This window comes from Zasmidium cellare, assembly GCF_010093935.1.
Source record: "Zasmidium cellare ATCC 36951 unplaced genomic scaffold M409scaffold_39, whole genome shotgun sequence".
NCBI classification, from domain to species: Eukaryota; Fungi; Ascomycota; class Dothideomycetes; order Mycosphaerellales; family Mycosphaerellaceae; genus Zasmidium; species Zasmidium cellare.
Window position 1 is genome coordinate 246,489 of NW_022986983.1, and position 25,340 is coordinate 271,828.

The 25,340-nt window shown below is 53.3% G+C and overlaps 15 protein-coding genes across 15 annotated transcripts; 8 read left to right on the forward strand and 7 right to left on the reverse strand.

Annotated features, from left to right (window-relative positions):
- Window positions 1-1,845: 1,845 nt before the first annotated feature.
- Window positions 1,846-3,348, forward strand: M409DRAFT_27853 (uncharacterized protein; the record flags this gene model as incomplete). Its single annotated transcript, XM_033808757.1, has 1 exon — window positions 1,846-3,348. One exon carries the CDS (start codon window positions 1,846-1,848, stop codon window positions 3,346-3,348), a length of 1,503 nt encoding a protein of 500 aa, XP_033662684.1.
- A 484-nt stretch (window positions 3,349-3,832) lies between these two features.
- M409DRAFT_27854 (uncharacterized protein) lies at window positions 3,833-4,513 on the forward strand (the record flags this gene model as incomplete). The annotated part of the gene is made up of 3 exons (XM_033808758.1): window positions 3,833-4,040; window positions 4,111-4,317; window positions 4,371-4,513. The coding sequence occupies 3 exons, from the start codon at window positions 3,833-3,835 to the stop codon at window positions 4,511-4,513; spliced, it is 558 nt and encodes a 185-aa protein (XP_033662685.1).
- Window positions 4,514-4,775: 262 nt separating this feature from the next.
- Window positions 4,776-5,675, reverse strand: M409DRAFT_27855 (uncharacterized protein; the record flags this gene model as incomplete). Its single annotated transcript, XM_033808759.1, has 2 exons — window positions 4,776-4,859; window positions 4,917-5,675. The coding sequence occupies 2 exons, from the start codon at window positions 5,673-5,675 to the stop codon at window positions 4,776-4,778; spliced, it is 843 nt and encodes a 280-aa protein (XP_033662686.1).
- A 394-nt stretch (window positions 5,676-6,069) lies between these two features.
- M409DRAFT_58874 (uncharacterized protein) lies at window positions 6,070-7,122 on the forward strand (the record flags this gene model as incomplete). The annotated part of the gene is made up of 2 exons (XM_033814018.1): window positions 6,070-6,840; window positions 6,901-7,122. The coding sequence occupies 2 exons, from the start codon at window positions 6,070-6,072 to the stop codon at window positions 7,120-7,122; spliced, it is 993 nt and encodes a 330-aa protein (XP_033662687.1).
- A 913-nt stretch (window positions 7,123-8,035) lies between these two features.
- On the reverse strand, window positions 8,036-9,668 carry M409DRAFT_69597 (glycosyltransferase family 34 protein; the record flags this gene model as incomplete). The annotated part of the gene is made up of 3 exons (XM_033818366.1): window positions 8,036-8,834; window positions 8,886-9,174; window positions 9,227-9,668. The coding sequence occupies 3 exons, from the start codon at window positions 9,666-9,668 to the stop codon at window positions 8,036-8,038; spliced, it is 1,530 nt and encodes a 509-aa protein (XP_033662688.1).
- Window positions 9,669-11,507: 1,839 nt separating this feature from the next.
- M409DRAFT_69598 (uncharacterized protein) lies at window positions 11,508-12,088 on the reverse strand (the record flags this gene model as incomplete). The annotated part of the gene is made up of 2 exons (XM_033818367.1): window positions 11,508-11,647; window positions 11,716-12,088. The coding sequence occupies 2 exons, from the start codon at window positions 12,086-12,088 to the stop codon at window positions 11,508-11,510; spliced, it is 513 nt and encodes a 170-aa protein (XP_033662689.1).
- A 410-nt stretch (window positions 12,089-12,498) lies between these two features.
- M409DRAFT_69599 (uncharacterized protein) lies at window positions 12,499-15,213 on the forward strand (the record flags this gene model as incomplete). The annotated part of the gene is made up of 1 exon (XM_033818368.1): window positions 12,499-15,213. One exon carries the CDS (start codon window positions 12,499-12,501, stop codon window positions 15,211-15,213), a length of 2,715 nt encoding a protein of 904 aa, XP_033662690.1.
- Window positions 15,214-15,538: 325 nt separating this feature from the next.
- On the forward strand, window positions 15,539-16,827 carry M409DRAFT_69600 (uncharacterized protein; the record flags this gene model as incomplete). The annotated part of the gene is made up of 2 exons (XM_033818369.1): window positions 15,539-15,792; window positions 15,849-16,827. The coding sequence occupies 2 exons, from the start codon at window positions 15,539-15,541 to the stop codon at window positions 16,825-16,827; spliced, it is 1,233 nt and encodes a 410-aa protein (XP_033662691.1).
- A 164-nt stretch (window positions 16,828-16,991) lies between these two features.
- Window positions 16,992-17,429, reverse strand: M409DRAFT_27859 (uncharacterized protein; the record flags this gene model as incomplete). The annotated part of the gene is made up of 1 exon (XM_033808760.1): window positions 16,992-17,429. The coding sequence occupies one exon, from the start codon at window positions 17,427-17,429 to the stop codon at window positions 16,992-16,994; it is 438 nt and encodes a 145-aa protein (XP_033662692.1).
- A 621-nt stretch (window positions 17,430-18,050) lies between these two features.
- Window positions 18,051-18,412, reverse strand: M409DRAFT_69601 (uncharacterized protein; the record flags this gene model as incomplete). The annotated part of the gene is made up of 2 exons (XM_033818370.1): window positions 18,051-18,130; window positions 18,187-18,412. The coding sequence occupies 2 exons, from the start codon at window positions 18,410-18,412 to the stop codon at window positions 18,051-18,053; spliced, it is 306 nt and encodes a 101-aa protein (XP_033662693.1).
- Window positions 18,413-18,592: 180 nt separating this feature from the next.
- Window positions 18,593-19,036, reverse strand: M409DRAFT_27861 (uncharacterized protein; the record flags this gene model as incomplete). The annotated part of the gene is made up of 1 exon (XM_033808761.1): window positions 18,593-19,036. One exon carries the CDS (start codon window positions 19,034-19,036, stop codon window positions 18,593-18,595), a length of 444 nt encoding a protein of 147 aa, XP_033662694.1.
- A 652-nt stretch (window positions 19,037-19,688) lies between these two features.
- Window positions 19,689-20,795, forward strand: M409DRAFT_58878 (uncharacterized protein; the record flags this gene model as incomplete). Its single annotated transcript, XM_033814019.1, has 1 exon — window positions 19,689-20,795. The coding sequence occupies one exon, from the start codon at window positions 19,689-19,691 to the stop codon at window positions 20,793-20,795; it is 1,107 nt and encodes a 368-aa protein (XP_033662695.1).
- Window positions 20,796-21,176: 381 nt separating this feature from the next.
- M409DRAFT_37497 (uncharacterized protein) lies at window positions 21,177-21,566 on the reverse strand (the record flags this gene model as incomplete). The annotated part of the gene is made up of 1 exon (XM_033810741.1): window positions 21,177-21,566. The coding sequence occupies one exon, from the start codon at window positions 21,564-21,566 to the stop codon at window positions 21,177-21,179; it is 390 nt and encodes a 129-aa protein (XP_033662696.1).
- A 706-nt stretch (window positions 21,567-22,272) lies between these two features.
- On the forward strand, window positions 22,273-22,665 carry M409DRAFT_58880 (uncharacterized protein; the record flags this gene model as incomplete). The annotated part of the gene is made up of 1 exon (XM_033814020.1): window positions 22,273-22,665. The coding sequence occupies one exon, from the start codon at window positions 22,273-22,275 to the stop codon at window positions 22,663-22,665; it is 393 nt and encodes a 130-aa protein (XP_033662697.1).
- A 667-nt stretch (window positions 22,666-23,332) lies between these two features.
- M409DRAFT_27865 (uncharacterized protein) lies at window positions 23,333-25,336 on the forward strand (the record flags this gene model as incomplete). The annotated part of the gene is made up of 4 exons (XM_033808762.1): window positions 23,333-23,382; window positions 23,832-24,625; window positions 24,677-25,257; window positions 25,313-25,336. 4 exons carry the CDS (start codon window positions 23,333-23,335, stop codon window positions 25,334-25,336), a joined length of 1,449 nt encoding a protein of 482 aa, XP_033662698.1.
- Between the last annotated feature and the right edge of the window lie 4 nt (window positions 25,337-25,340).

The window sequence follows — 25,340 nt, forward strand, 5'->3', positions numbered from 1 at the left end:
ACCATGGCGAGCTACACCATCCAGCCACAGCCATCCAGGATGGCGGCCAGAGAGATTCACGATACCACAACCCCTGAGCTTACCGTGGCTGCCAACTTCTCCACACCACGCACCTTGCCAAACCTCACCGGCTGGGAGCACATCCATCGGACAGCAGAGGAAGACAAGGCCGATCGGCTGGCCACCCGTAAGCAGAATTTCACAGGCTGTCGCGAAAGCACCGCTGACCAAACCACAGTCGCACAGTACGACGTCAAGAAAGACGCCAGCAACGACTTCAGCCTCTTCGAGAACCAAGTCGTCGCAATCAAGAGCCTCCTGTACAAGGTACGCGGCAACGTGGCAAACCACGTCAATCACGAGGATGTCGAGTCTCTCGGCTTCGGCGAGTTGGCCGATGTGATCAACGACATCATGGCACGTGTCGATGCTCGTGATACGTATGAGCCACCAAAACGAGTCGGTCCAACCGACATCGTGCCCGAGGCCAAGACCGTCATCGTTGACACTGTCGGCAAGGTCGAGTACATGCTTGCACTGATCCTCGACACACCTGATCTCCAAACCTCGACTCCTCGCCTCTTCGTGAACTGCGTCGGCGACAACCTTGGTCGTGACGGCAAAATGACTCTGCTCAACATCTACTTGCCCGAGGCAGAGACCGTGTTCCTGGTGGATGTGATGGTCCTTGGTCACATGGCCTTCTTCATCTTCGATGACCTCGACCAGGATTTCACCCTCGCAGGCATGCTCGAAGATCCGACCATCACCAAGGCCTTCTGGGACTGTCGCGCCACCAGCGACGTCCTGTTTGCCGACTTCGGAATCGAGCTTGCTGGCGTCGTCGACATCCAGCTCCTCGACATGGCAACCAAGAAGGAGAAAGCCAGCAAGCGAAAGCCGATTCGACTCCCAAACCTCGAGGACAGCTTCAACTCTCGCCTCAACGTCACGAAAGAGGCCAAAATCCGAATCATCGAGACCGAGGGCTGGGGACACATCGGTGCTAGAGACGGCATGGTACAGGCGAAGAAGGCCTATGTCATGGGCCATTCTCCAGAGAATTATGTCCTCGGCGCTGTCGAGAAGGGATTGGATGAGCCGGCAGTATATGCTCGCCCACTCGAGCAGCCGATGACGGGTTGTTGGGCCCAGAAGGTGCTGCTTATGCCTGCACTTTACAAGCACTATGTCGAGCACTCCAAGTACACGGAGGAGCGTGCTGTTGAGGTCGCCAAAGAGACTGAGGAGAGGCTCGAGCAGTCTCGATTCTCAGAGTGCATCAACAAATATCACTCGATGCCATCGCCAGCGACCTTGGGTCCGGTGAAGCTGTGTGGTCCAGCACGGCGGGCACATGATTAGCTGCACTCTTCTTCAGCGACCAGTTTCGATGGCGCTGAGTTGAAAGAGATGAAGCATGCCGGATGAAGTCGAGAAAAAAAGAAGGAACTTGGGCGTTGAAAACAGCATATAAGGAGTCGGACATTGACAACGCACAGCGACGGCGTTGAATCGAAGATATGGATGTTATTGTATTGAATTGACAAGCATGAGTCTCAGAAGGAGAAGGTGAGGTCGCAAAGGTCGAAGCTGATTGGTGGGTATACGGCTCACAGGCCAAGGCACGATCAATGCGAAGTTGGCGGTGCATCGACCTCACAAGACTGCTCAACTTCTCGGCGTGCAGCACGACACAGCCTCTACATACGTTTATGACAGCATTGCGTGAATTTTAGCTTTCTCCTACTACTTCTTGCTCCTCTAAGAACTGATTCGAGACTTGGACCTGCCAAACTTCCAAACATAGGGTGTTTTTCTTCACGGCAGCTACCTCCAGCCACAATGTCTGGTCCCATCACCGTCCGCAACCTCACAGCACAGCCGTTGACGATCAAAGTCGTCGAGCGGTATGAAGCTCCGAATCTACAGGACCTGCCCGAGGGCGAGCGGAGGAGAAGCTCCCTCACATCTTTTACGAAGAGCTTCGCCAACATGACCACGAATCTCGTGAGCAACGTAACCGGCGGCGATTCACGGGCTCCCACGAATCTTCAACTCAGCGAGAAAGCCGAGAGCTTCACGCGGCAGGATGTCGATGTCCGGATGGAGCCTTTCAGTACGCACAAGACGGATATCAAGACGACGGAACGCAAGCCGGACGAAATCTTGAGGTTGACGCTGCACGGGGATGGTCCTGGGAAGTGGAGGATCGATACGCCGACACCTGCTGCGGCTCAGAAGTTGACACCCCTTGTGGCTGATCCTGCTCATGAGTATACTGGTGTTTACAATCCGAGTAACTCGTTTCTGGCTATTGTGGAGAGCACTGATCAACACAACTGGATGAAGGAGTTTGGCGATGACACGCCGTTGTCTGCGCTCAGTATCCCCGGAACTCATAACTCGCCGACATATCACAAAGCACTGCCATCTGTTCGGTGTCAAGCCGTGAGCCCAGTAGAGCAGCTCAGGAATGGTGTGCGCTTCTTCGACATTCGAGTCCAGCCTGGCAACCCTCAAGATCCAAAGGACGACAATCTGAATCTCGTCCATGGTGTCTTCCCAATCTCTTTGACTGGACCGAAGAAATTTCGAGGACTACTCAATGAGGTTTTAGACTTCCTAAAAGAAAATCCATCCGAAACCCTCATCATGTCTCTGAAACGAGAAGGCCCTGGAGACGCCACCGATCAACAACTGTCCCTCATCCTCAAAGATCTCTACACAGACGACTCCAAATGGTACACCGAACCCCGAGTCCCCAAACTCGGCGAAGTACGCGGCAAAGTTGTCTTGCTACGACGCTTCGCCATCGCCGACCGCCTCAAACAAGAATGGGGCGGTCGAGGCTGGTGCTTAAACGCCGAAAACTGGGCCTACAACACCCCCGACTGCACCTACGGAGACGTGCGCGTGCAAGACTTTTGCGAAGTTCTTGAGACCGAAAACATCGACAAGAAAATCCAACTGTGCTGCGACCACTTCGAACGAGCTGGACAGGTCGTCTGCCCCATCCCTGGCGTCACGACCGATAGTGTCAACCCCGTGCCGGCTGGACCGCTGTATATCAACTTCCTGTCGGCTTCGAATTTCTGGAAAGTCGGGTGTTGGCCGGATAAGATTGCTGCGAAGCTGAATCCCGCCGTGGCGGCTTTCCTGCGCGAGAAGCATGATGTTGGAGATAAGGGGGTGGATGCGCCTGGGGAGGTTGTGGAGGGTGATGGGGGTGTCGGGATTGTAGTTACGGATTGGGTGGGGAAGGATGGGGATTGGGATTTGATTCGGACGATTGTGGCGATGAATAGCAGGTTGCTGCTGAGGCAGCGTGGGAGGGGATGGCGTTGATGGGATGAGGTATTTAAGAGAGTGTGATTCTAGACATCGAGACTCGAGGTCGTCTCCGTGGCCTTTGGAGTACATAATATGACATACGCCAACAGTGGTAGATGCCAAACACTCGTGTCTCGCGACCTTGCCCCCTTTTCAGATGCAAGCATGAAACTATTAAAGGAAGCCGCTTGGCCGGAGGTCATGCGTGCTCCAGGTCCTTTGAAGCGTTGTCGTACAAGAGTCGAACAGACCACCAACGCCTTCCTCGATTTCGTTCCCCCTTCCACGACTGCCTTTGTCTGCTATCGAAAAGGAAGTCGCACACCACTAGCAGGGAGGAGTGGAAGCTACGTACCGAGTCCAAAGCTATTTCTTTCTTCCCTCAAACATAAAAAGCGGCGCCTTGATACAACCAACCACTCGACCTGTATTCCTGTGCCTTCAAATCCTCGTTCTCAAGAACTCAAGCCCATCACCCCCCTCATAAATCACATCCAACATGCATCTCGCCACTCTGCTCGCCCTTGCCGCCACCTCCCTCGCCGCTCCACAACAAAGTCCACCGACCTACGGTTCCAAAAACTACTTCACCATCCTCATGACCGTCGGCTCAGGCACCACCGCTCGGAACATCACCCTCAGCGCATTCCCCTACAGTACACGCCACCTGTACCTAGTCGGCGATGACCAGGCTCCAGCAGCAAAAGGTAAAAAAGACCTCACCTCCACCTTCCCACCCACATCCTAGCACATCCAAAAGCTGACGGCAGGAAACAGCCTACCTCACAGGCCCCAACCCCAACAAACAAGCCCTGCACCTCGACGTCGCCAGCGTGACCTACGGCGTCGACGTGGCGGAGATCGGCAATTCGCAGAATGTCGCGGAGCCCGTGACGGCGACGCCTGGGTTTGAGGAGTTTGAGTTCCAGGCGATTGGGGGACGGGTGTATCATGAGTTGTCGGCTGGGTCGAATGTGTGGCTTGGTGAGTTTCGTGGAGTTTGTGATTGTTGGGGTGGGACTGATGTGCTTGGATAGCTTGTGATCGTCTCATCGATGGTCGAAACAAGCCGGTGTTAGCTTGGGGCGCGATGGGTCGTGATGGGTCTTTTGTGGAGGGTTGTTCGTTTGCTTCTGTTTATCAGGATTTCGGCGCCAGAAATAAGAGCACTGACAACTAAGACACTGGCTGTGTAAGTAATGAGCTGCCCATCACGCCGAAAACCAAGTGGGCCGAAGATGAAGCTTGTGCATGCCAACATTAATTGAGACTGGCGTGGGAAAGAGAGGCAGCAAATGCGTGCACGTCGCGTTCTGATGTTAACATGTACATCGCCTACGTAACCTACTTGGTAATCTGGACCAAGCAACCAAGAACTCCTGAGAAAGTTGGTATCTATGGGTTGAAATCAATTCCGATCGTCAGCGAACTTCGACCTCCTCCTAGGACGCTGCTGGGCCGCCTTGCTTCGACTGGACTGAGTAGTCCTTGAGGAACTCGGGGTCATTCTCGAATTCTTCCTTGAGCTGTTTGTTTGCGGTGTTAGTGACGCCATACTACTTCAGCAAGAGGAACGAACTTACAATGTCCAGCCCACCGACAAGCTCGCCACCCACGTAGACTTGCGGGAACGTTGGCCACTCGCTGAACTCCTTCAGGCCTTGCCGTACCTCGTCGTCTGCCAGGATGTTGAAGAAGCCGTATCGTACGCCCTTTTCGCGAAGAATGCTGACAGTCTGCCTGCTGAAACCACACTGTGGTGCGGATGGCGTGCCCTTCATGAACAGCATCACGGGGGCGGCCTTGACCAGCTCTGAAAGCCTTTGGTTGAGAGCCTCCTTCGGTTGCTCGCCGTTGATCTCATTCGAGCTATGCTGCGGCGCAGTCGCTGGGTCTGAAGCACCTGGCGCATATTTGGCCAGTCCATTGCCATTCGCCTGCTGGCTTACGTTCTGTGCCGGTGGAAGGCTCGAACCTCCCGCGTTGCCATTGGCATGTCTCTCCACCGCGCTCCTGACTTTGCTCGCGTCCGTGCCCGTCACCGATTCGAGCGTCTTGCCGTCCTTCTGTACTACCACTAACGGCACCTGTGTGACGTTGTAGCGCTCAGAGACGTCCGCGACCTCTTCGGCGTCGAGGGCGAAGAAAGCTATCCGTGGGGGGTTCGTGGCTTCGTATGTGGTCGCGAGGGCGGTGAGGATGGTATTCATCTGCTTGCAGGGTTCAGCCCAGGGCGCGTGGAAGTAGATGACGGCCAGGCATGACGGTGGGAGTTGCGAGAGTTGCTGGGTGAACTCTTGCTCGGAGGCGATGGGCGTGAGGGAGGAGGGAGTGCCCGCCATGGGGACGATGTGGCTTCGGGGTGGAATGGTGGCGGTTGGTATGTTTGTGGTCGTCGTGGCTGTACTTGTGTTGGCTGCAATGATATGGCGAGAGTGAGTGGTGGAGAAAGAGTAAGTTGGGTTGCTGCTATGTCGTGCTTTTGTGATTTCTCATCTCGTCATTCGCCCGCCGCCCTTCGGCACCCTCGAAATAAGCTTTGCTTATCGCCTTATCGCGTGCAGGGATCTTTCAAATTCGGCCTTAGCTTCAGTCGAGGAATTTCAGGTCGCGCGACAACCTTGCCAACATCCTCCCAGCAACGGCGAGACTTTTTGTGTTAAAAAAGTCGCAAAATACAGCCATCGAAGACGACCACGATTTCTCCCTCTCTCGATCCTTCGACGATCATCCACGATGCTTCCCATCCGGGAGATCAAGCCCAAAAACGCCCGCACAAAACGCTACCTCGACGACAAGGGCCCCCAAAATGTCGAAAACCCTCGCACCACGCTCTTCCTCCGCTACAGCTCCGCCTCCGAAATCATCCAGCTCGTCCTAAAAGACATCCACTCCCTCAAGCGACCGCTCTGCATAAAGTTCGACAAGAAGAACACGATCCACCCCTTCGAAGACGTCTCTTCGCTCGAGTTCTTTTCGGATAAGAATGACGCTTCGCTCATGGTGTATGCGAGTCACAGCAAGAAGCGGCCGCATGCGCTGACGTTTATGCGGTTTTTCGACTTCAAGGTGCTGGATATGATGGAGTTGTTGGTGGATGTCGATTCCTTCCGCTCGCTGTCGCAGTTCAAGAATGCAAAGACTGCCGTGGGGCTGAAGCCGCTGCTCGCGTTCTCCGGAAGCGCATTCGAGTCTCCCACAGCGAACGCATACACTCTCGCGAAGAGCATATTCCTGGACCTGTTCAAGGGGCCTGATGTGAGCAACGTGGACGTGGAGGGACTGCAATACATGATACATTTCTCTGTGGACGAGGAGGAGAACGAGAGCGTCAAGCCGATGATTCACATGCGGTGTTACTTGATCAAGACGAAGAAGAGCGGCGGTACTCTACCCAAGGTCGACGTGGAAGAGATGGGCCCAAGGATAGATTTCAGAGTAGGGAGGATCAAGGAGGCGGATCCGGAGATGTGGAAGGAGGCGATGAGGAGGCCGAAGAACTTGGAGGTAAGACTACCGTTCGCCTTTGTGCATGTATGGCATGTTATGCTGACGTTTGATTTACAGCCCAAGACGAAGAAGAACGTCGAGACCGACCCGATCGGCGACAAGATCGGCCGTATTCACATGGGCAAGCAAGATCTCGGCCAACTGCAGACGAGGAAGATGAAGGGCCTCAAGCGGAGTCGAGATGTCGTCGACGAGAACTTCGACGATGCCACGGAAGGCGCCTCAGAAGACGGCGGTGTTGCGGTGGAGTCGGACAAGAGGGCCAAGCTCGGCGAATGATGTTTTCAGTCAAGTGTTCAGTCTTTGAAAGCGTTCTAGCGTGGCGTTGGGTCTTTCGAAGGGATTGCTTCGTGTTCAATGCTGCCGAAGAGGAGCAGCCAGTGTTGACGTTCGATGCTCGTGTCTACATGCATATACTCAGTATCCCGATTCAATGCACATTGATATCCAGAAGTATAAAGTTTTTATCTATTCTCGAGACTCCTGAACACAGATTCATCAGCTCTTTTCGACCGACAAGTACGATTTCGATATTGGTATCACATAGTTGATCTATCTCTACACACAGCCCGATCCAAAAAAACGAAAAAAACACCCCATTCCCTTCCCTCCCCCTTCCCTCCTTTCACCTCGCCATTTCGCCCCATCGTCCTCGCTTTCCTACAATGTGCGTTTGAGCGGCGGGCGTAACAAAAACAAAAAACGAAAGTCGCTTCTGCTCCTGGAATATCGGATATTTGACACACAAGGGAAATCAAACAAGAAAAAGAAAACAACGCTGAATACTCGAAAAACAAAAAGCTGGATAAGAGGTGAAGAGACCAGAGCTGCCCGTTTGGTCTCTCCTTTTGCTGGTTCGCGTACGAGATACAATCCCAGTCTTCGCCAATGAACGCCTTTGTGTGCAAACGCCGTCGAGGCCCGCAACGTGGTATATCGCGCCGGTCCCTCGTATGCATGGTTGTGAAGGAAGTGGTCGACGTTCTGTATGCAAAAAAACAGCGTTCGGGCTCGCTCGCTCGAACGTGGTAAATCCGAAGCAGAAGAAGAAGAAGAAGAAGAACCAGAAGAAGATCGTGCCCTCCTTTCTCTCGTGTACCCTCGTTGTGTGATCTTTCTCTCTCCGAGCAGCATTGACTCGTCCAGTTCGTGTGATGAATCCCGTCCCAGTGGTGCTCCTTTAGGAAGACACTCACTGATGCTGCTCAGCCTTCTGCTGGGCCTCCAACGCCTCTTGATCGCGCTTGGCTTTTTCCATGTCCTTCCTCTCATTCCAGCTGTCCGAGATCCAATCCTTGAATTTCTCCCATCGGCTTCGGTTCAGCTTGTTGCTGAGTTGCCGGAAGTTGTACATTTCTCCCCAGCAATCTCGGCCCCATTCACATCCTGCCATGTTGACCAAGAAATCTCGCTCTTTCTCCTGGTAGTGGATCCCCTGGATGCCGCACTCTTTCATGTCGTCGCCAATCTTCAATGCCCTGCAGCCTCCTTCAGGTAGGCCGCGATCATCGCCGCACGCGCCGTTCGGGAAAGCGTTGACTTTTCTCTGAGGCACAAACGCGACGTGGGGTCGAATCCATGGCTGGTTGGTGTAGATGTACTCCAACGCATCTTGCTCTTTGTGTTCCCACTCCATGTGTCGCTGCTCGTAAAACACTGGATCCCACCAAATGTCAAGAATCCTGTCCGTCCAGTGACTCCTCTTTACGAAAAAGGAGCCCAAGTTGAAACCACCACAATCTTGCGGTACGATGAGATTGACGCTTTCGGGTTTGCCATCGCCAACTGCTGACAAGCTTTCGGGGTCGAGGTAATTCGCAAAATGGGGCGCGTTCGGGTCGCCGGAGGTTCCATTCGGCGGATGTTGGATCTTCAGAGGGTTGTAAACGTTGATGTCGCGGTACGTAGTATGACCAAGGTCGTTGAAAATATGTTTTTGGAGGGAGAGGTTCGGTTCCATGATGAAGGTGTTGAGGTCCAGCCACCAGAACCTGTACGCAGTAGTCAGTATCAATATCACAGCTTTGGTCCGGGCAAGTTACCATTCAGCGTGGGGATATTTCTTCATGGCATTCCTAATGACATCAACTTTTTCCCAGCTTTCTCTCCATTCATGGGCATATCGCTTTTTCGTGCTCATGTCCACAATGTCCAGTTCGTAGCCCCATTTGGCCGCGTATCGCTTCTTGTTCTTCACGCTGTCTCTTTCAATGGCCCACTCCCTGGCGCCCTTCCACTCCATCACGCCTCCTCCTTGATTAGCACCTAGAATGATGACGAACTTTGAGCCGCCTCCTAGCCATGAGGTTCTTCGATACCAAAAGGTGATGGCTTGGGACACGTGTTAGCATAATCCATTCCCTCAATTCTTGCATGCACTCACCTGCGTTGAACCACCACAACGCCAAGAATATACCCAAGATCAGCAGTGCCAAATATTTCCGTCTTCTAGACAGTAACAGGCCTATCCGTCTTGGAAAGTCTGACCACGCCATCCGTCCGCCATCTCTGCCTTGCCGCCGTCTTCCCAGCTTCTCCTTTTCAGCGTACCGGTCTTCTTGTCCGCCGTGTGCAAAGAGCGGTAAACTCATGGACATTTTCCGTACTCGGCTGAAGAACCCTTGATTTTGGCTTTGATACCTGGGATAGCCGTTGACCCTCTCGCTGTTCGCTTTCGCACTTGCCCATGTCACGCCATGGCCCCCGTTCATGTTCGGGCTCACGCCCCGTATTCTGGCGCCCTTTGCGTCTTCGAAGGGGGTGGTGAGGCCCGGTGATGACCATCCACCGTCACGCTGGGGGCTGGGCGAGCGGTCCAGAGACATAGGATCTCGGTCGTCCTCCTCGATGAAGGGCGTGGTTCCCAACTGGACCTGCTTGGTAGGCGATGATGTGAGGCCGAGCTGCGTCCTGGAGTGGCCGTCTAAGTGCACATTGAGACTTGCGCGGGAGGTCCTGCGGCGATGGCCTGAGCTGCTTTCAGTGGCCTCTGCTCCGGAGGCGGGCGAGTACGAGGATGCCACCTTTGCGCGGTGTCTGCGACGTCACGGCCGGATGGGCCAGAGGCGGACGGCAGTAATATGCGAGGAATGCGGCGGCGGGCGTGTATGTGCAGTCAGCCTGGCTGGCAGACAGCTGCGCTACGCTATGGTGTGCTGCGGGCTGCGGGCGCTGGCGAGCGGGTAATGGAGGCCGCAGCGTGTTTCGCGGCTGTGCCTGAGGCGCGACGTCGAGTGCGATGGCGAGGATGCAGTGTCGAGCGCGCAGCGTAGTCGCAGGCCGGGGATGGGAGTGGGTGGTGGACGGGCAATGGCACGTGAAGGAAACGAAGAAAGGGATGCTGGCCAGCGGGCAAAGTCCACGCGAGGAGTCGCTGGCTGGCTGGCTCTGGTGCTGCAGCAGTTCAATCGCTGTGCAGCTGCTATCTGTCCTTGGGGGTGAGCCGCAGTGGAGCCGAGCAGCGTGTTGAATGAGCCGTAATTAATGAGTTGATGGACGGCCTCTCACCAACATCAGCGAGGTGTTCCTGAATTTCATGGCCGCTTCTCGACGCGACCCACCGACGAGCACGATTGCACCCTTGCCGCTATCATTTGAGTTTTCGTCACGTTGCACGCTTCGAGCAAAGCCAAACTCTATCTCTCGCCTGCAATCTACGTCTGACGGCACTCCAAGAACAGCTGTTCGCTCACCACCAACACCGCCAACAACCAACTATTGCCACGGCCCGTATTGCTCACCATTGTGCATGCAAGCGGATGACTGGCGTGATATTGGAGGCAACATCGTGAGGCTTGGCCTGCACTCGTCGCTCTTTGAGCCGCAATCTCAGGTGCGGCTATGATCTTTGACTTCGCAGAGCAGTCAGCCAGCCGTTCTCACCTCTGCCTTACACACCTGCGGACCGTTTGGACCAGTGAGGGCCCTGGCAACTGCTTGTTGGATGGGACGCTTCTTTATCTTGAACTCGACATGTGTGATGATGACTTCAGGGGCCGGGGGTGTAAAATATATCCCGTGGAAATTTCGACTGCACCGCTGTCTGCGATCTCCCAAGTGAAACCGCAACTTGTCCTTGACCCAAATTCTTCACTTTCGATAGCCCGACCACTACTACACACGGTGAGAGCCGCATGCAACATCAATTCGTATCATTCCGTATGGACGCCACCCTCTACTAATCCAGATGACTCCGTTCAAATTTAGACGTTGAAGGATTCGGCCGTCTCCTTCCGGCAAGGCGTCTCATCTCAACTTCACACCGAATCTGTCCAACTACCGAGTTCCTGGTGGATGTTGTACAACCTGCGATGCAACAAGGTCGCGGATGTCACCGTGCTGACTTTCACCGCAGCCAGCTCAGATGCGTCGATGGAGCAATATTCCGACTTTGGCTGAGCGTCATTTGTGCTACAAAGCAGGTGCAAGTAGCAAACCTCTGCAAGAATCCGCCGGGAGCCGCGATCATATCCAGGTCGTATTTGACGGCGACTTCCAGTACCTCTTCCACTCGTCGTGAACGACCATACTACCCTAACACATCGATCCATGGCGCTTGAGGATCTTTGCAAGCCTCAATTTCCTGGTCTAACATGCAGGCTCGGTTCTGTTCACCCGAGTCGGGGGTAGATCGGGTCGTCTGACGTGCAACGTACAGCGCCGCTTTAGTTGAAAGAGACTTTGAACATGTTGAAGCCTGTGAAGAGCGGAACTGGGCTCGGCTCACTCCCTGGAAATTCGACGCTCACGTCCATTGATGCACGTCGATATGAGCCCTCCCAAAAGCCAAGATCACAGCTGCTTACTATTGGAGAAAGAAGTGTCAGCCGTCTGTAAATCAGCGATCGAGACCTAGATCAGGAACAGACTTACTCATAAGCATAGCCTTCATACGCTGCCGGTTGGTTGTTCCAATAGCCGTGATCCACTTGCGCGGACAAGGGACACCAAAGCAATGTAGCATTTCGAAGGTGTTTAATGCGTAGAACATTGGCAGAGCCTCAACCCGCAGCAGGCGACTTGCTCGCGTGATGGCGGGTTGCCGAACCACTGCCATTTGATCTTCTGGGTTTGGCTCCTTACCAACTCGTATCGCTGTCGGCTTGGTGACTGCGAACTCGCATATCCTTAGCCATAGCTCGGGCGGAAGGTCGAGAAGACGAAAGGGAGTCCGGAGCTGGATCTGATGCGGGGTGTGGAAGACGTCTTCGAAATCGTCATTGAGGAGGGAAAAGTCGGCCTCCATGTTGATGAGTATCTGATATAGGCCTTCGAGGTTGGAACTCGGGTCGCCTATTAGAATGTGCTGGTGGTGTACTCCGTGTTGAAGGTGGAGTGCCACTGGAGCAACGGCATAATTCACTTCATTGCTGCTCAGCACCGTGTGATCGTGTACTGGAGGCTTGGAAGGGTTGAAAGTCTCAAAATCTTGGACTATGCAAGAGCGTATTCAAATGCGCTTAGATCCGAAATGAAGTGGGTTCGTGTTGTGCACCGACGTGAAGTGAAAGCTCACGTCGCGCCTTCCCCACACTCGTCATCAAGTCACGCGGCGTCGCGCCACGAGCGCGAGGACTCCTTCCCAATTGCCATCCGCCATCCTTTGCTTCCATACTACACGCAAATGCCAAATGCGATGGGGAGGAGAAGGGTGACATGTTCCGGAAACCCAGAGACTCGTCGACCACTACAAACACGAATGGCGTAACCGGAAGACCGCCCACGCCACCGCACACCCCAGCAAAAACGCCCTTCACTTTGGCAGTTCCACCGAGCATCCCTCCCCCGACAATGACGACAAGAACCAAAACGAGCAAGCCTGCACCTCTGCCGACCATTGGCAGACAGGGACTAACTGGAAGCGCAAAAAAACCAGCTGCAAAGACGAAGCAGAACGGAAAAGGCAACAGTAGTATCCTGAGCTTCTTCAAAAAGACGGATGGTGTTGCAGAATCAGATCCTGGCCTATTCGTTGAAGAGAGGCGATCGTCACAGCACTTTCCTGAGGACGAAGATATTTCAACCGTAGAAGAGACAGGCGACGGAGATGAGACTCGTTTCAATGAGGCTGCTGGATCGATCAAGAGGAGGAGGTTGAGCCGGGAAGATGATAACGCGCAGTCGGATGATGCTGTGAACGACAGATCACCTGGCGACATCGCATCCGCTCTTAAGACTCCCGCGCGCAAGACTGGACCTTTCTTCGCAGAATCGGACAGCGAGCAAGAAGAGGAAGAACCTAAGGCCGTGATTGGCATCGACCAAGGCGAAGAAGATGGTCTAGTAGCAGGGGAAATGCCGAATCAAGCATCGCCGGAGCCCACACAAAGAGAAAAACGATCGAAGTCGGTTGAACCTTCGCACAATAACGGTACTGTTCCTCCACTGATCAAGGAAGAAACTAGCGTCAACCCTGATCTCGACGACTTTGGCGACTTTGCGGACCTCGAAGATTTTGATGAAGATCCATTCGAAGAAGGCGATGAATACCGCGAACGAAAGTACATGGAAGAGCAGGCGAGACTGGAAGCGGAAGAAAATGAGAAGGACTACGACCCTCTACCAAATGAGTACGATGAAATGCAAGTCGTTGAATCGGCTCCATCGACTGGTGATCCTACTTGCCCAATCTGCAGCATTGGTCTCAAAGGCGTCAGCGAGCAAGATGCTGGTGTCCATGTCAACAATTGCTTAGACGGGAAACCGACGCCTCTACCAAATGCTAAACCTACAACACCCGCTGCTGCTCCTGTGAAGTCGGACAATCTGGCGTCTGCCAACCAGTATAAGCGTCCAGTTCGTCCAGCCAAGCCTGGGCAGGCCAATCCGTTCACACTCGGCCAGGGAAGCACCAATGGTGGCTCTGCGTTTAACAAACTCATGTCTGGCCACGCCGAAGACGCAGCCTGGGCTGAAGCTGCCGCAGCTGAACACACTTCTCGTGGAAAGCCTTCATATCAGCGTACCTGTCCATTCTACAAGATCCTGCCTGGGCTGTTCATCTGTGTTGATGCGTTCAGGTACGGAGCAGTGGAGGGCTGCAAAGCCTACTTCCTCAGTCACTTTCACAGCGATCATTACGTGGGCTTGACGGCGAGCTGGATTCACGGTCCAATCTATTGCTCCAAGGTCACTGCCAATCTTGTGAAGCAGCAGCTCCGGGTTGATCCAAAATACGTTGTACCCCTCGAATTCGAACAGACTGTTGACGTGCCTGGCACCAAAGGCGTCAAGGTCACCATGATATCCGCCAACCATTGCCCTGGAAGCTCACTCTATCTGTTTGAAAAGATCGTTGGCAAGAAGCAGAACGGCGAACCACGGCTACAGCGTATACTGCACTGTGGCGACTTCAGAGCATGCAGAATGCATACACAGCATCCTTTGCTCATGCCCGAAGTGCAGGACAAGGTCTCTGGCAAGTCTCGAGAGCAGAAACTTGACGTTTGCTATCTTGATACAACATACTTGAACCCCAAGTACGCCTTTCCGAGTCAAGAGGTGGTGATAAAAGCTTGTGCGGACATGTGTGTCTGCTTGAGCAAGGACACACCTGACGAAGATGATGGGTGGGAGCAGATGAAGCGTCAGCGTGCTGGAGAGGGAATGGCCAAGTTCGTACGGAAAGAGTCCAACCCCGATACCAAAGAGGAGCCTGTGGATGAAGAAACAGCGGACGATCTGAAAGTGGAGAAAAATCCACACGCTAGCCAGCAAATCTTGTCCTCGGCGAACGACAAGAAGGGTCGAGGCCGCCTACTGGTTGTCGTTGGTACCTATAGCATTGGTAAGGAACGTATATGCCTGGGCATTGCGAAGGCCCTCAACTCGAAGATATACGCACCCACGTCGAAGCAGCGGATAGTCGCGGCACTGGAAGATCCCGAGCTGGACAAGCGCATGACAAACAACCCTCGTGAAGCTCAAGTGCACATGACGCCTCTCTTCGAGATACGCGCTGAAACGTTGGACGACTATCTGAAAGACTTCTTCCCACATTTCACACGCGCCGTTGGGTTTAGGCCCAGTGGCTGGAACTACAAACCACCAAATAGCCGCTTCACCGACAGTCCTCTGGTGCAAACAGTACTACACTCCGACAACTGGAAAAGCGCATTCAGCATGAAGGATCTTGTGCCCCAGCGAGGCAGCTCCAGTCGCGCAAGCTGCTTTGGAGTTCCGTACAGTGAACATTCGAGCTTTCGAGAGCTGACTATGTTCTGCTGTGCGCTGAAGATCGACAAGATCATCCCCACCGTGAATGTGGGCAGTGCGAAGAGTAGGGAGAGGATGAAGGCATGGTGTGATAGGTGGGCGGCTGAGAGGAGAAAGAACGGGTTGTATAAGCTACCTGATGATGGGTCGTGGTGATATTTGGTAGTACTTGTCACAGGGGTCATGACTAGCATGTAGCATACAGTATACACTGTCAAATATGAATGCCAGACTAGTGCTACAAACGTACTTTCGAGCAGCGCTTTAACGAAACAGTGCATGAGTGAATGCCTCAGAATTGTATCACGTGATAGTTTAAGATTCCCCTCGTCTCTGATTGGCCAGCAAACATGTACATGTGAGACGACCACACCATCAACTTCCTCTGTTTAACAACTCGAAAGTCATCTTCCAGAGTTCAACTGACAAGGTCGGGCCTCTTGACTATCCATCTCTACACATTATCGCTAACACTGAATAGATGGCATCCAGCGCAGTCACCTCGAAACTCGGCCAACTAGAGGCAACAGCATCAACCCAACAACGTACAGAGGAGTACGCCGGCGTCCTTCAAAGCATCATCTCAGAACCCTCGAACCAAGCCGAGAACCTCGTCGCTTTTGTGCAATCAATTACTTCCGACAGTGTCGGCGTCATCAACTCTCGACCTCTGCTATCTTTGTTTGTCGAGCGCTTCCGTGACCTTGCCGACAACGATGTCAAGATCGAGGCTGGGTATGTGTTGTGCTCTTTACAAGATCTCCACAGGCCGAACTGACTTTGATTCTCAGCTCGCAGATCGTGCAATTACTCGCTCCCAAAGTGATCTCATTCGAGCAACAAGACACCGAGCTGAAGTTCATCCTGGCCGATGCCTACGAAAAAGACGAGGACTTCAGCAACTCGGCCAAGACTCTCCAAGGCGTCACACTCGAATCGTCGACACGGACTGTGACCGATGATGAGAAGGCCAAGGTTTGGATGCGTATCTGCCGATGCTATCTGGAAGAAGACGATCCTACAAACGCCCTCACGTACCTCAACAAGATCAAGCAGATCTACTACACCGTCACCGACCACACCACTCGACTTCAGTTCCAGCTATCGCAAGCACGTATCAGCGACTCTCAACGTAGCTTCCTGGAAGCTTCTGCGACGTACCTGGCGCTCTCCCACGAGACTGTCATCGACGAAGAGGAGCGTTTGCAGGCGCTCTCTGCCGCCATCACTTGTGCTGTCCTGGCACCTGCCGGCCCGCAGCGTGGCAAGCAGCTCGCGAAGCTGTACAAGGACGAGCGGTGCGTCGACACGCCCGAATTCAGCATCCTAGAGAAGATCTTCTTGGATCGCCTGCTCTCTCCCTCAGAAGTGGCAAACTTCGCCTCTGGTCTGAAGGAGCACCAGCTCGCCAAGACTTCCGATGGCAGCACCGTTCTCGACAAAGCCGTCCTCGAACACAACCTCCTCGCCGTCTCTCGCATCTACGCCAACATCACCTTCCAGAACCTCGGCGCTCTTCTGGGTGTCGAGCCCGACAAAGCTGAGATGTACGCCTCGACCATGGTGGAGAGCAAGCGTCTTTCTGGATCGATCGACCAGATTGCTGGCATTATCCACTTCAATACGAAGGAAGGTGGCCACAGCAATGTGATGGTGGATTTGCGGGCATGGGATGTGAATGTCCAAGGTCTGGCTGAGGAGGTAGAGAAGGTGACGACGATTCTGCAACGTGAGGAGCCGGCTTGGTTTGAGCAGCATGTTTCCGCATAGATGGTATTAGAAAGGCATAGCGATGGCGTTTGAGGATCGGTGATGATGAGGAAGGGCCACCATAGCAAAAGAGGTCCATCAGCCTCAGGCTTAGAGACCCAAACACTGGAGAGACTTCAAACAGAACGCCCAAACCACAGCATCCCCAATATCACTTTTCCTCCTCAAACCAAAAGCTCCACCAACCCCTCCACCTCCCTCACCAATGCCCCCCAAAACTCCATCAACCCCTTCTCCCTCCCCACCTCCTCTTTCGCAAACCCAACCCCATCAACACAATCCCTCACCCAAGCCTCATACATCTCCACAAAAGCCCTCGCCTCGATCCCCACCTTCATCACCGCGGATCTCGACACATTGCATTCCTCTCGGTGGCCTGAGGTGTCGAAGGCGATGAGGTCTGCCACGAGTTGGTTGGCGAGGCGGGCGGCTTCGTGGAGGAGGGCTGGGAGGTTGGAGTCTGTGGAGGAGCCTGAGTTGAGGAGGGCGATGGTGAGTTTGGGCGCGAAGGCTGGGATTTGGAGGAGGGAGTGCAGGAGGGGGGTTATTGTTGTTGGGGATTTGTGCTTTTGGGTGGGTTCGCTGGGAGGTGGTAGGTGCATGGCTGATTTGGCGTATGTTTCCTGGCTTTGGGGGTGTGGTAATTTGTTGTTCTTGGATCTTTTGGCAGCGTGTAGTGGTATTTATTGTTGTTGTTCTATTTTCCGAAGGATTGGAGGTTGTCCAAGTGACTCTAGGCTGCGCTGTGTCGCTCTCGATAAGCCGTATATGAGTTCCAATTCTACCTCGTGCTCAGTCTTGAGGTCTTGAATGGTGGTAAAGATTGTGGTGTCTCGCGATCGTGTAGTTTGCTGAGACACGTGTCGAGGTTGGGGGATATAAGACCGGTGTTGTTGTTTGTTCTGCTTGATCAGCTGGGGTTTCACGAGATCTGCGATGAGTGTGAACATGGCGTATGAGTAGATTAGGTTCTGACATGGTTTCTTGAGCCTGGAGGAACACGGGGAGTAGGCCTTCTCTGGATGTGTCAGGCATCTTTGGGTTCAGGAAAACAGAAGTGGACGAATCGTGTGTCTTGAGGTATCTCATATATCCTGTACACATCTCTTTTGCGGTTCGACGCGCATGTTGTATCTTACAGCACGACTTCATTTAGTGTCTCGCGCTTTTTGTCTCCCACTCTGACCATCCCGAGCGCCCTCCCTCCTTTCGAACGCCTGTTCCTACTCCTTCGGGATATAATTTTGCTGCTCAAACAGATATCCCTTGACCTTGGAGTGCTTCAGTTGCTTCAAATACCGTTCTGCAGCGAATGTCAGTCCAGGTCTCTCACTCGCCGCCCTTTTGACTATGTCTCACCCCTCAAGTGTCCGCACTTCTCCAAATGGTTCACACCCTCTCGGTAGTAGCACTTGCCCATTTCCTCCCGAATCAACCGCGCCATCATGCTTTGCACCCATTGCTCCCTGATTATTGAATCTTGTGCGGCCTTGAGCGCCTTGTTGTCGTCGTAGTCTACGCCATCGAAGGTGGGAGGAACGGTGGGTTTGGCGGCTTTGAACGACTCGGACTCTGGGGTTGGCATGTTTGTTGGTGGCCCAGCGCGGCCGTGAAGTCGCAGTGGTATTCGGATATGGAGAGTGCGGTGACTGTGGGTATCGTGTCGGGCAGCAAGATGAGCTCAATGGCAGTGGTATGTAGGTCTGGAGAGGTGAAGTGCAGCTCGCCAGATTGGAGCCAATCCGCCAACCCGCTTACTCATCCACTATTCATCGATCCGCGGCGTCTGGTCACCTTTCCCGCTCTTCCTCTTGCCATCTTTCGTCCTTCGCCAACTGAACCGCTTCGTGCTCTTCCGCTTTTTCTCCTCCTTCTTCTCCTTCGATTTGTCCTCGCGCTTCTCCGCCTTCTTGCTCCAGTAATCCTTGCCGCCGCCGCCGGGCAGGCCGTAGCTCACCTTCCACTGCCACTCGTCGAATCGCACCACATTGCTCTTGTCGATCTCTCGCAGAAGAGTCTCGCGTCGCTGTTGGCAAGAGGGGCATAGTTGGTCGACTCGCCAGCTTATGTAGGGATGCGCTACGATCTCGCAGGTGGTGGAATAATCCAGGACTGGGTCTATGGATGCGAACCGGCATTCGACGAGAGGCTTCGGACAAAAGATGCTGTGGCCACAGGTCGCGTAGATTATGCGGCGGTGGCAGCACATGATATGACGGCATTGGCGCTGTGGGATACTCGGGAACCTCTTCTACTGCTATGGAGGGCTATGTACTTGAGAAATTCCGCTTTGGGTCGCTTTATTATATCCACATCGTATACCTACCTTTGTCTTCGCCACGGCGATTCTTTGTCACTGCTCATTCCACGCGGCACAGCCTCTCCACTTAGCTAAAATATTATACCTTCGTGGGAAGAGCAGTATTAAGAACTCGGCGCCGTAGTCTAGAACACCATCATCTGCTCCAACCTCCGCTCTCCTTCCGCGTCAACGAGAGTGTGTATGACCATTTGGAAAGCGTTTACGATATAGGTCTGTCAGTGCCGTACTGTTGACTGCCTATCTGGAGATATCTCTGAGGTGTAGACCGATATCTGTGCCTGCTGGAGATGTAGTACACCGGAGAAGCCAAACTTGACCTTTCATGGCTTCGATACTTCTCTTCCTCTTCAACATGTTCTTGTTTAACACTTGAACATCTCACAGGCCTCTTATCGGAACTGGTCTATACAGTTTTACGTTCGTTACAGCCCAAATATCATGAGCAAGACCTAAAAGAAACACCAATCGATGCCGAACCCGCATCAATGACAATTTACCATTCCAAAAAATGTCATGAGCATAAAAATCCGTCTGAACCATGCCTTTGAAATGCAACTCATTCGCTGCGACTCAATGGCTCTCTGGACTCCCCTCCGCAACTGCAATCCTACTGGGGCCACCAGCAGTTGAGGCACGCTCTTCTGGCGACGGCCGTGGCTTGGGCCTCTTTGCAGTCCGCGACATACCAGCATTCTGCCAGATCTTGTCAGATGCGCCCCTCATCTTGATGAAACCTGGCGAAGACTTACCGGAGCTTTACAAGCAATTCAATGGCATAACGAAGGACGATCAAGAAGTTTATACGAGTCTGAGCGCTCACGACAATCCTGCTCGAGATGCACTGGTCAAGGACAAGCTACTTCAAAGAGGATTCGACCAAGACGAATTGGAGCAGATGGCCAAGGTAGCTGGTATCATGCAAACCAACGCTTTCAATGTGGACTTGCAAGATGGTCAAGGGTCTTGTCATCGTGCACTGTTCCCGAACGTGGCGAGGACGAATCACTCCTGTGCACCTAATGCGCACGTCTGCTTCTACCCACCCGGCGACCAAAGTCCTAGGGGCCGTATCGTGATCCATACGCTCAGGCAATTGCGACGCGGCGAGGAGGTGCTCATATCTTACTTCAACATCCTCCTCCCTCGATCAGAACGTCAGTCGAAAGCGCAGAAATGGGGCTTTGATTGCCGTTGCACTGTCTGTGACGAGGAGTCTCCAGAACACCATCGATTCGAAAGGCAACGGAAAGTGTGCAGGGAGTTCACCACAAGACAGACGAGTCTTACGCAGAGCAACACTGCTACCATGAAGTCGATCAACAGCATGCTCGAGAAGGGCCAATTGCTTGTCGCTGAATTTGAAAGCTGTGCGGAGCTGTTTCCTGCCATACCAGACCTCTATGACGGGCTCGGCATGCTGCGGGGAAAGGCTTTGATGGTACAGAAGCGTGAGGCACAAAGACAGGACGTGATACTGGACCTCGAGAAATCAGTAACGTGGGAGGCAAAGATCACCGGAAAGGACAGTCCGGCAACGCAAAGACGACTGCAGAAGCTTGTTCAATTTGCGGCTAAGAGAAGATCAAATGCTACACCCAAAATTGACGCAGATGAGAGTGGCGACTTAAGTCTCGTTTGGCCTTGATGCAGACGGTGAATTCACTCGTCCTCAAAGCCGCTCTGCCAATACAGAAACATGTGTTTCGGCTTCAAATCTCACATCCTCCTTGAGGCTGCTTCGCCCCATTTTCTCGGCATGGAACTCGTCGAATAGCCTTCGTTTGCTTACTTTGTCAACCAGATGTCACAGCAACGTTGCTCGAAGCACAGCATATGCCGAGAATGGATGTCGCTTTCGAACGCATGCCAGTATATCGTTTCGTTGCCCCGATTACTGGTGTTTCCTTCGATTCGTCGTCGCATGACTCGTTGTATATTCCTCTGGGGTCTCATGAAAGGATATCGTGACCGGCTCGTTTTCCGAGGTCGTCCCTCCCAGCAGCCTGTGCCTGTGTCCAAGACAATCTCAAAGTCCGGCCGCCAACACAAGCCCAAGCACTCCTACCACAGGTGCATAGCCCCAATGGTTCATCTCTGCCTGTCCGACGATTGTCTTACAAGCCCAACCATCCACGCCAGCACACGCTCCTGCGGCGACCAAGATCCAACCTAGTGCAGGTGTTGTCCCGAAATAGGCCGTGGCGAAGATGGCAACTCCCATGAAGATATCTCGGACTCCATACACCATCGATAATACATCGACAATATTCTTCTGGTCTTGTAGCAGTGGGTATTTGAGTTCGAAGAACGACAGAGCGGCTTCTGGATTGACCATGGCGTTGACACCGAAACCGACGAAGAGTGTTGCGAAGAAGCACGCCGCGAAGCGTGGCATTGGTGATTGAGAGATGGGCATTTTGTTGTCAGAGTGAGCTTCGTTCTGGATTTTGTAGTGTGGTTGATGAAAGACGACAATCGCGTTCCACGCGCAGAGACAGGGGGTATTTATGTTTACGCTTTCCCCCGCGCCCAGGCTTCCAGGCGTCCTTCGAGCTTCTCAAGCTTCAACCAGCCTCTCGGTTTCTGCTGACCACCACTGTGCCACTTTCACGGACATACCAGAATGCGGACGCCAATATACCCGAATATGCGGCTACAGCCAGCATCAAACAGGCAGCATTCCATGCTATGGAGTAATGAGTACGCCATGAACCAAATGGTTCACGTCACTCTTTGTTCAGAAGGGCTGGCCCAACGAACGGTCTCCGAATTCGAGCTCATCTTCGGTCTGATCACTTCTTTGTCTCGAGGGTAATGAGACATCAAGCTGTCTCTGAAAGGATGGATGAGTAGGCCAATTTTCACAGACATTCAATACTGCGTTCGTCGCACGTCTGTTGCAAGAACATTTGCGATTCTGCACTTCTGATTCTTCAGCACCCCTTCAGCGTCGGCATCCCTTTCGCTCGTTCGATCTCGAAGAAGCTGGCCTTATATCCGTTGCTTTCGTCCTCCATTGACACCACGAGTGAAATCAAGAGTCAGATCAAATTCGACAGTCAGAGTGCACTCACCTGAAATAACCCGCATAGAACAAGACCGCTGCACATCAGTGCATAAAGATGGCGACTGATTCGAATGACAACAACTCGTCTGGGCCTCCTGTGAAAATCGAAGCAGGCCCCAAGATCGACAAGACGACAATCATATGGCTCTCTGTGGTTATAGCGCTCGTGACGATTGGCATCATCATCGCATTTGTCGTCCTTGGTCGCAGATTCTGTTGCGCAAGCAAGAAGCGTAAGAACAAGATTGATTACTTGGACAATCGGATTTCCTGTGGGGCGTGGAATGGGGATGCACCATTGCAGGTGGGCGCAGAGAAGTTAGCTCATCAGTCGAAGGTGTATGGAGGTCCTAAAGAGCGGCTCTGGGAGATCACGATACCGCCTGCGATCACCGTCGTGCCCTCATCGCAACGAGGCAAATACGTCGAAGTCGATTCGGTAATTTGAAGAAGACGACGAGGAATGGCAAGTTCGGGACAAATACAAATAGAAAACGAGTATTCGAAAGTGTTGTATTGACTCCACGTAATCACTTCTTGCGTGTTTGCTGAGATATCACGAGCGAAGAGGTCATTTGAAGCTAGCGGCGAACGAGTGAGTGAACGGCGGGCGCGCCAAGGCCAATCCAGCTTCTCTCGTTGCATCACTCTCCGCAGCCGCCAGCGACAAAGAAGCCTCAGTGACTTCGATACTTCGAGACTTGACACATCACACCCGCCTCTTTCTCTCGTCCTCTTCTTCTCACGTGTATCTTCCTCCTGCCGCGAGCGCTTGCAGCGTGTGCGACTCTGACGCCGCCACGGGCTTTGTCTCGCTTGTCACCGCCTGTGACGCAGCCCTGCCTCCTCCGACTTCCAAGCACCACCGGAGCTCCAACTGCACTGCAGCAGCGCAGCTACACCCACTGCTGCACTTCCGACACCCACCGAGTCATCGCCCACCTTCCGCCCTGGCCGCCCTCCACCCCTCGAGGCCGCTACGAGATTGCGAAGCAAGGCACAAAAGCAGGCGATCCGGATTTGGGCGACGTTGAAGAGGCAGCCGCAAATCTGCAAAGAGACGCAGGATACTGCATTCGAGAGATATCAGTGAAAGATAGTAGAAGTCTGGGAAGATGGTGGAAGCTGCGGAGGGCGCTCCTCAGCCAACATGGAAGTTCACACAGTAAGTCGCTTTCTACTTCGACAGGCACGTGTGCATATGTCTTTCTGCCATGTGCATGTCTTCTGTCTCTACATGAGGGCGTCATGGTCAGCGCTTGTGCACATTGATACCGTGGCATGTTTGCAAGATGAAGGACGCCATTGGAGGATTGCACTATGGACAGCGACGGAACGAGGAGGACCTAGGGCAGCCAGCCAATGCTGTACGGAAGAGTTTGGCAGAAGACAGAGCACAACAACTGGACGGGGTGTCTTGCTTGAGGATACAATGTCGGAGCGCTCGCTGGTCCTGTTCCGGAAGCATCGACATTCTGCGTGCTTCGCTCGGCTGCGTTATCCGCTCGCGGGTTGAAGACGGCCGTTCACTCAGTTCAAACTGCTTATTTGCCACTTCATTGTTCCTCTATAGTAGCAGCGTTACAGGACAATCAGCTAACAGGTGATGAACAGATGCTTCGGCGATAAGGGAGACGTGGAAGACATCACGGAGGCTGATATAATATCCACCGTCGAGTTCGATCAGACCGGCAACTACCTCGCTACTGGCGACAAGGGCGGCAGAGTCGTGCTGTTCGAGCGCAACGAGACGAAGAAGACCTGCGAGTACAAATTTCACACCGAATTCCAATCACACGAGCCTGAATTCGATTACCTCAAATCACTCGAGATAGAAGAGAAGATCAACAAGATAAAGTGGTGCAGGCGGCAAAATGCCTCCCACTACCTGCTATCAACCAACGACAAGACGATCAAGTTGTGGAAGGTCTTCGAGAAGTCTCTCAAGGTCGTCGCCGAGAACAACCTCTCATCCGAGCTCACCCCTGCAGGCACTGGCAACGCGAATGGCGGTGGTCCTGTCCGGTATCCCAACCATCACTTTCGGAGTGTAGCCGACTTGAAGTTCCCACGGATGACCCATCACGATACAGTCGTTGCAGCTGTCCCGCGACGAGTCTATGCCAACGCCCACGCATATCACATCAACAGCATATCGGTCAACTCAGACGGCGAGACTTTCATCAGCTCGGATGACTTGCGGATAAACCTCTGGAACCTCAACATTCAAGACCAAAGCTTCAATATTGTCGACATCAAGCCAGCGAATATGGAGGAGTTGACTGAGGTCATCACAGCTGCGGAGTTCCACCCGCAGAGTTGCAATTGGTTTATGTACGCCTCGAGTAAGGGTACCATAAAGTTGGCGGATATGCGACAAAAGGCACTGTGCGATGAGCACGCAAAACGTGAGTAGTGGCGGAGTGAGTGTCTGGCAAAGAGTGCTGACCATGCTGCAGAATTCGAGCAGGAAGAGGACCCAGCCTCGCGCTCTTTCTTCTCCGAGATCATCTCATCCATCTCAGACGTCCGCTTCTCTTACGACGGCCGCTACATCCTCTCAAGAGACTACCTGACTGTCAAGATTTGGGATGTGAACATGGAGCGGCAACCTGTGAAGACCATTCCCATCCACGAGCACCTTCGACCCCGGCTCTGCGACACGTACGAGAATGACAGCATCTTCGACAAGTTCGAGGTTGTCTTCTCGGGCGATGCCAAGAACGTCATGACCGGATCTTACAACAACAACTTCATGATCTACCCGTCAGAAGAGGGCAAGGACACGGAAGTTGTCTTGCAGGCCGATAAGAGTGCCTTCAAAGCGAAGAAGGTGGGCATCCCGACACCAATGAACAATGCTACTAGCCCCGGTGGCGGCAAGGACGGAAAGAAGGGGAGCCGTGCAAGCAGTCCAGCTGGCGGTGCCCAGCGCATGAGGAAGGAGACCGATGCCGACCAGATCGATTTCAACAAGAAGATTCTACACATGAGCTGGCACCCACAAGAAGACAGCATTGCCATTGCGGCCACCAATAATGTAAGCATGGTCCCCCTCATATCCTACCTTATTACATTTGCTAACATCGACACAGCTCTTCGTTTTCTCTGCATTGTAAGCCG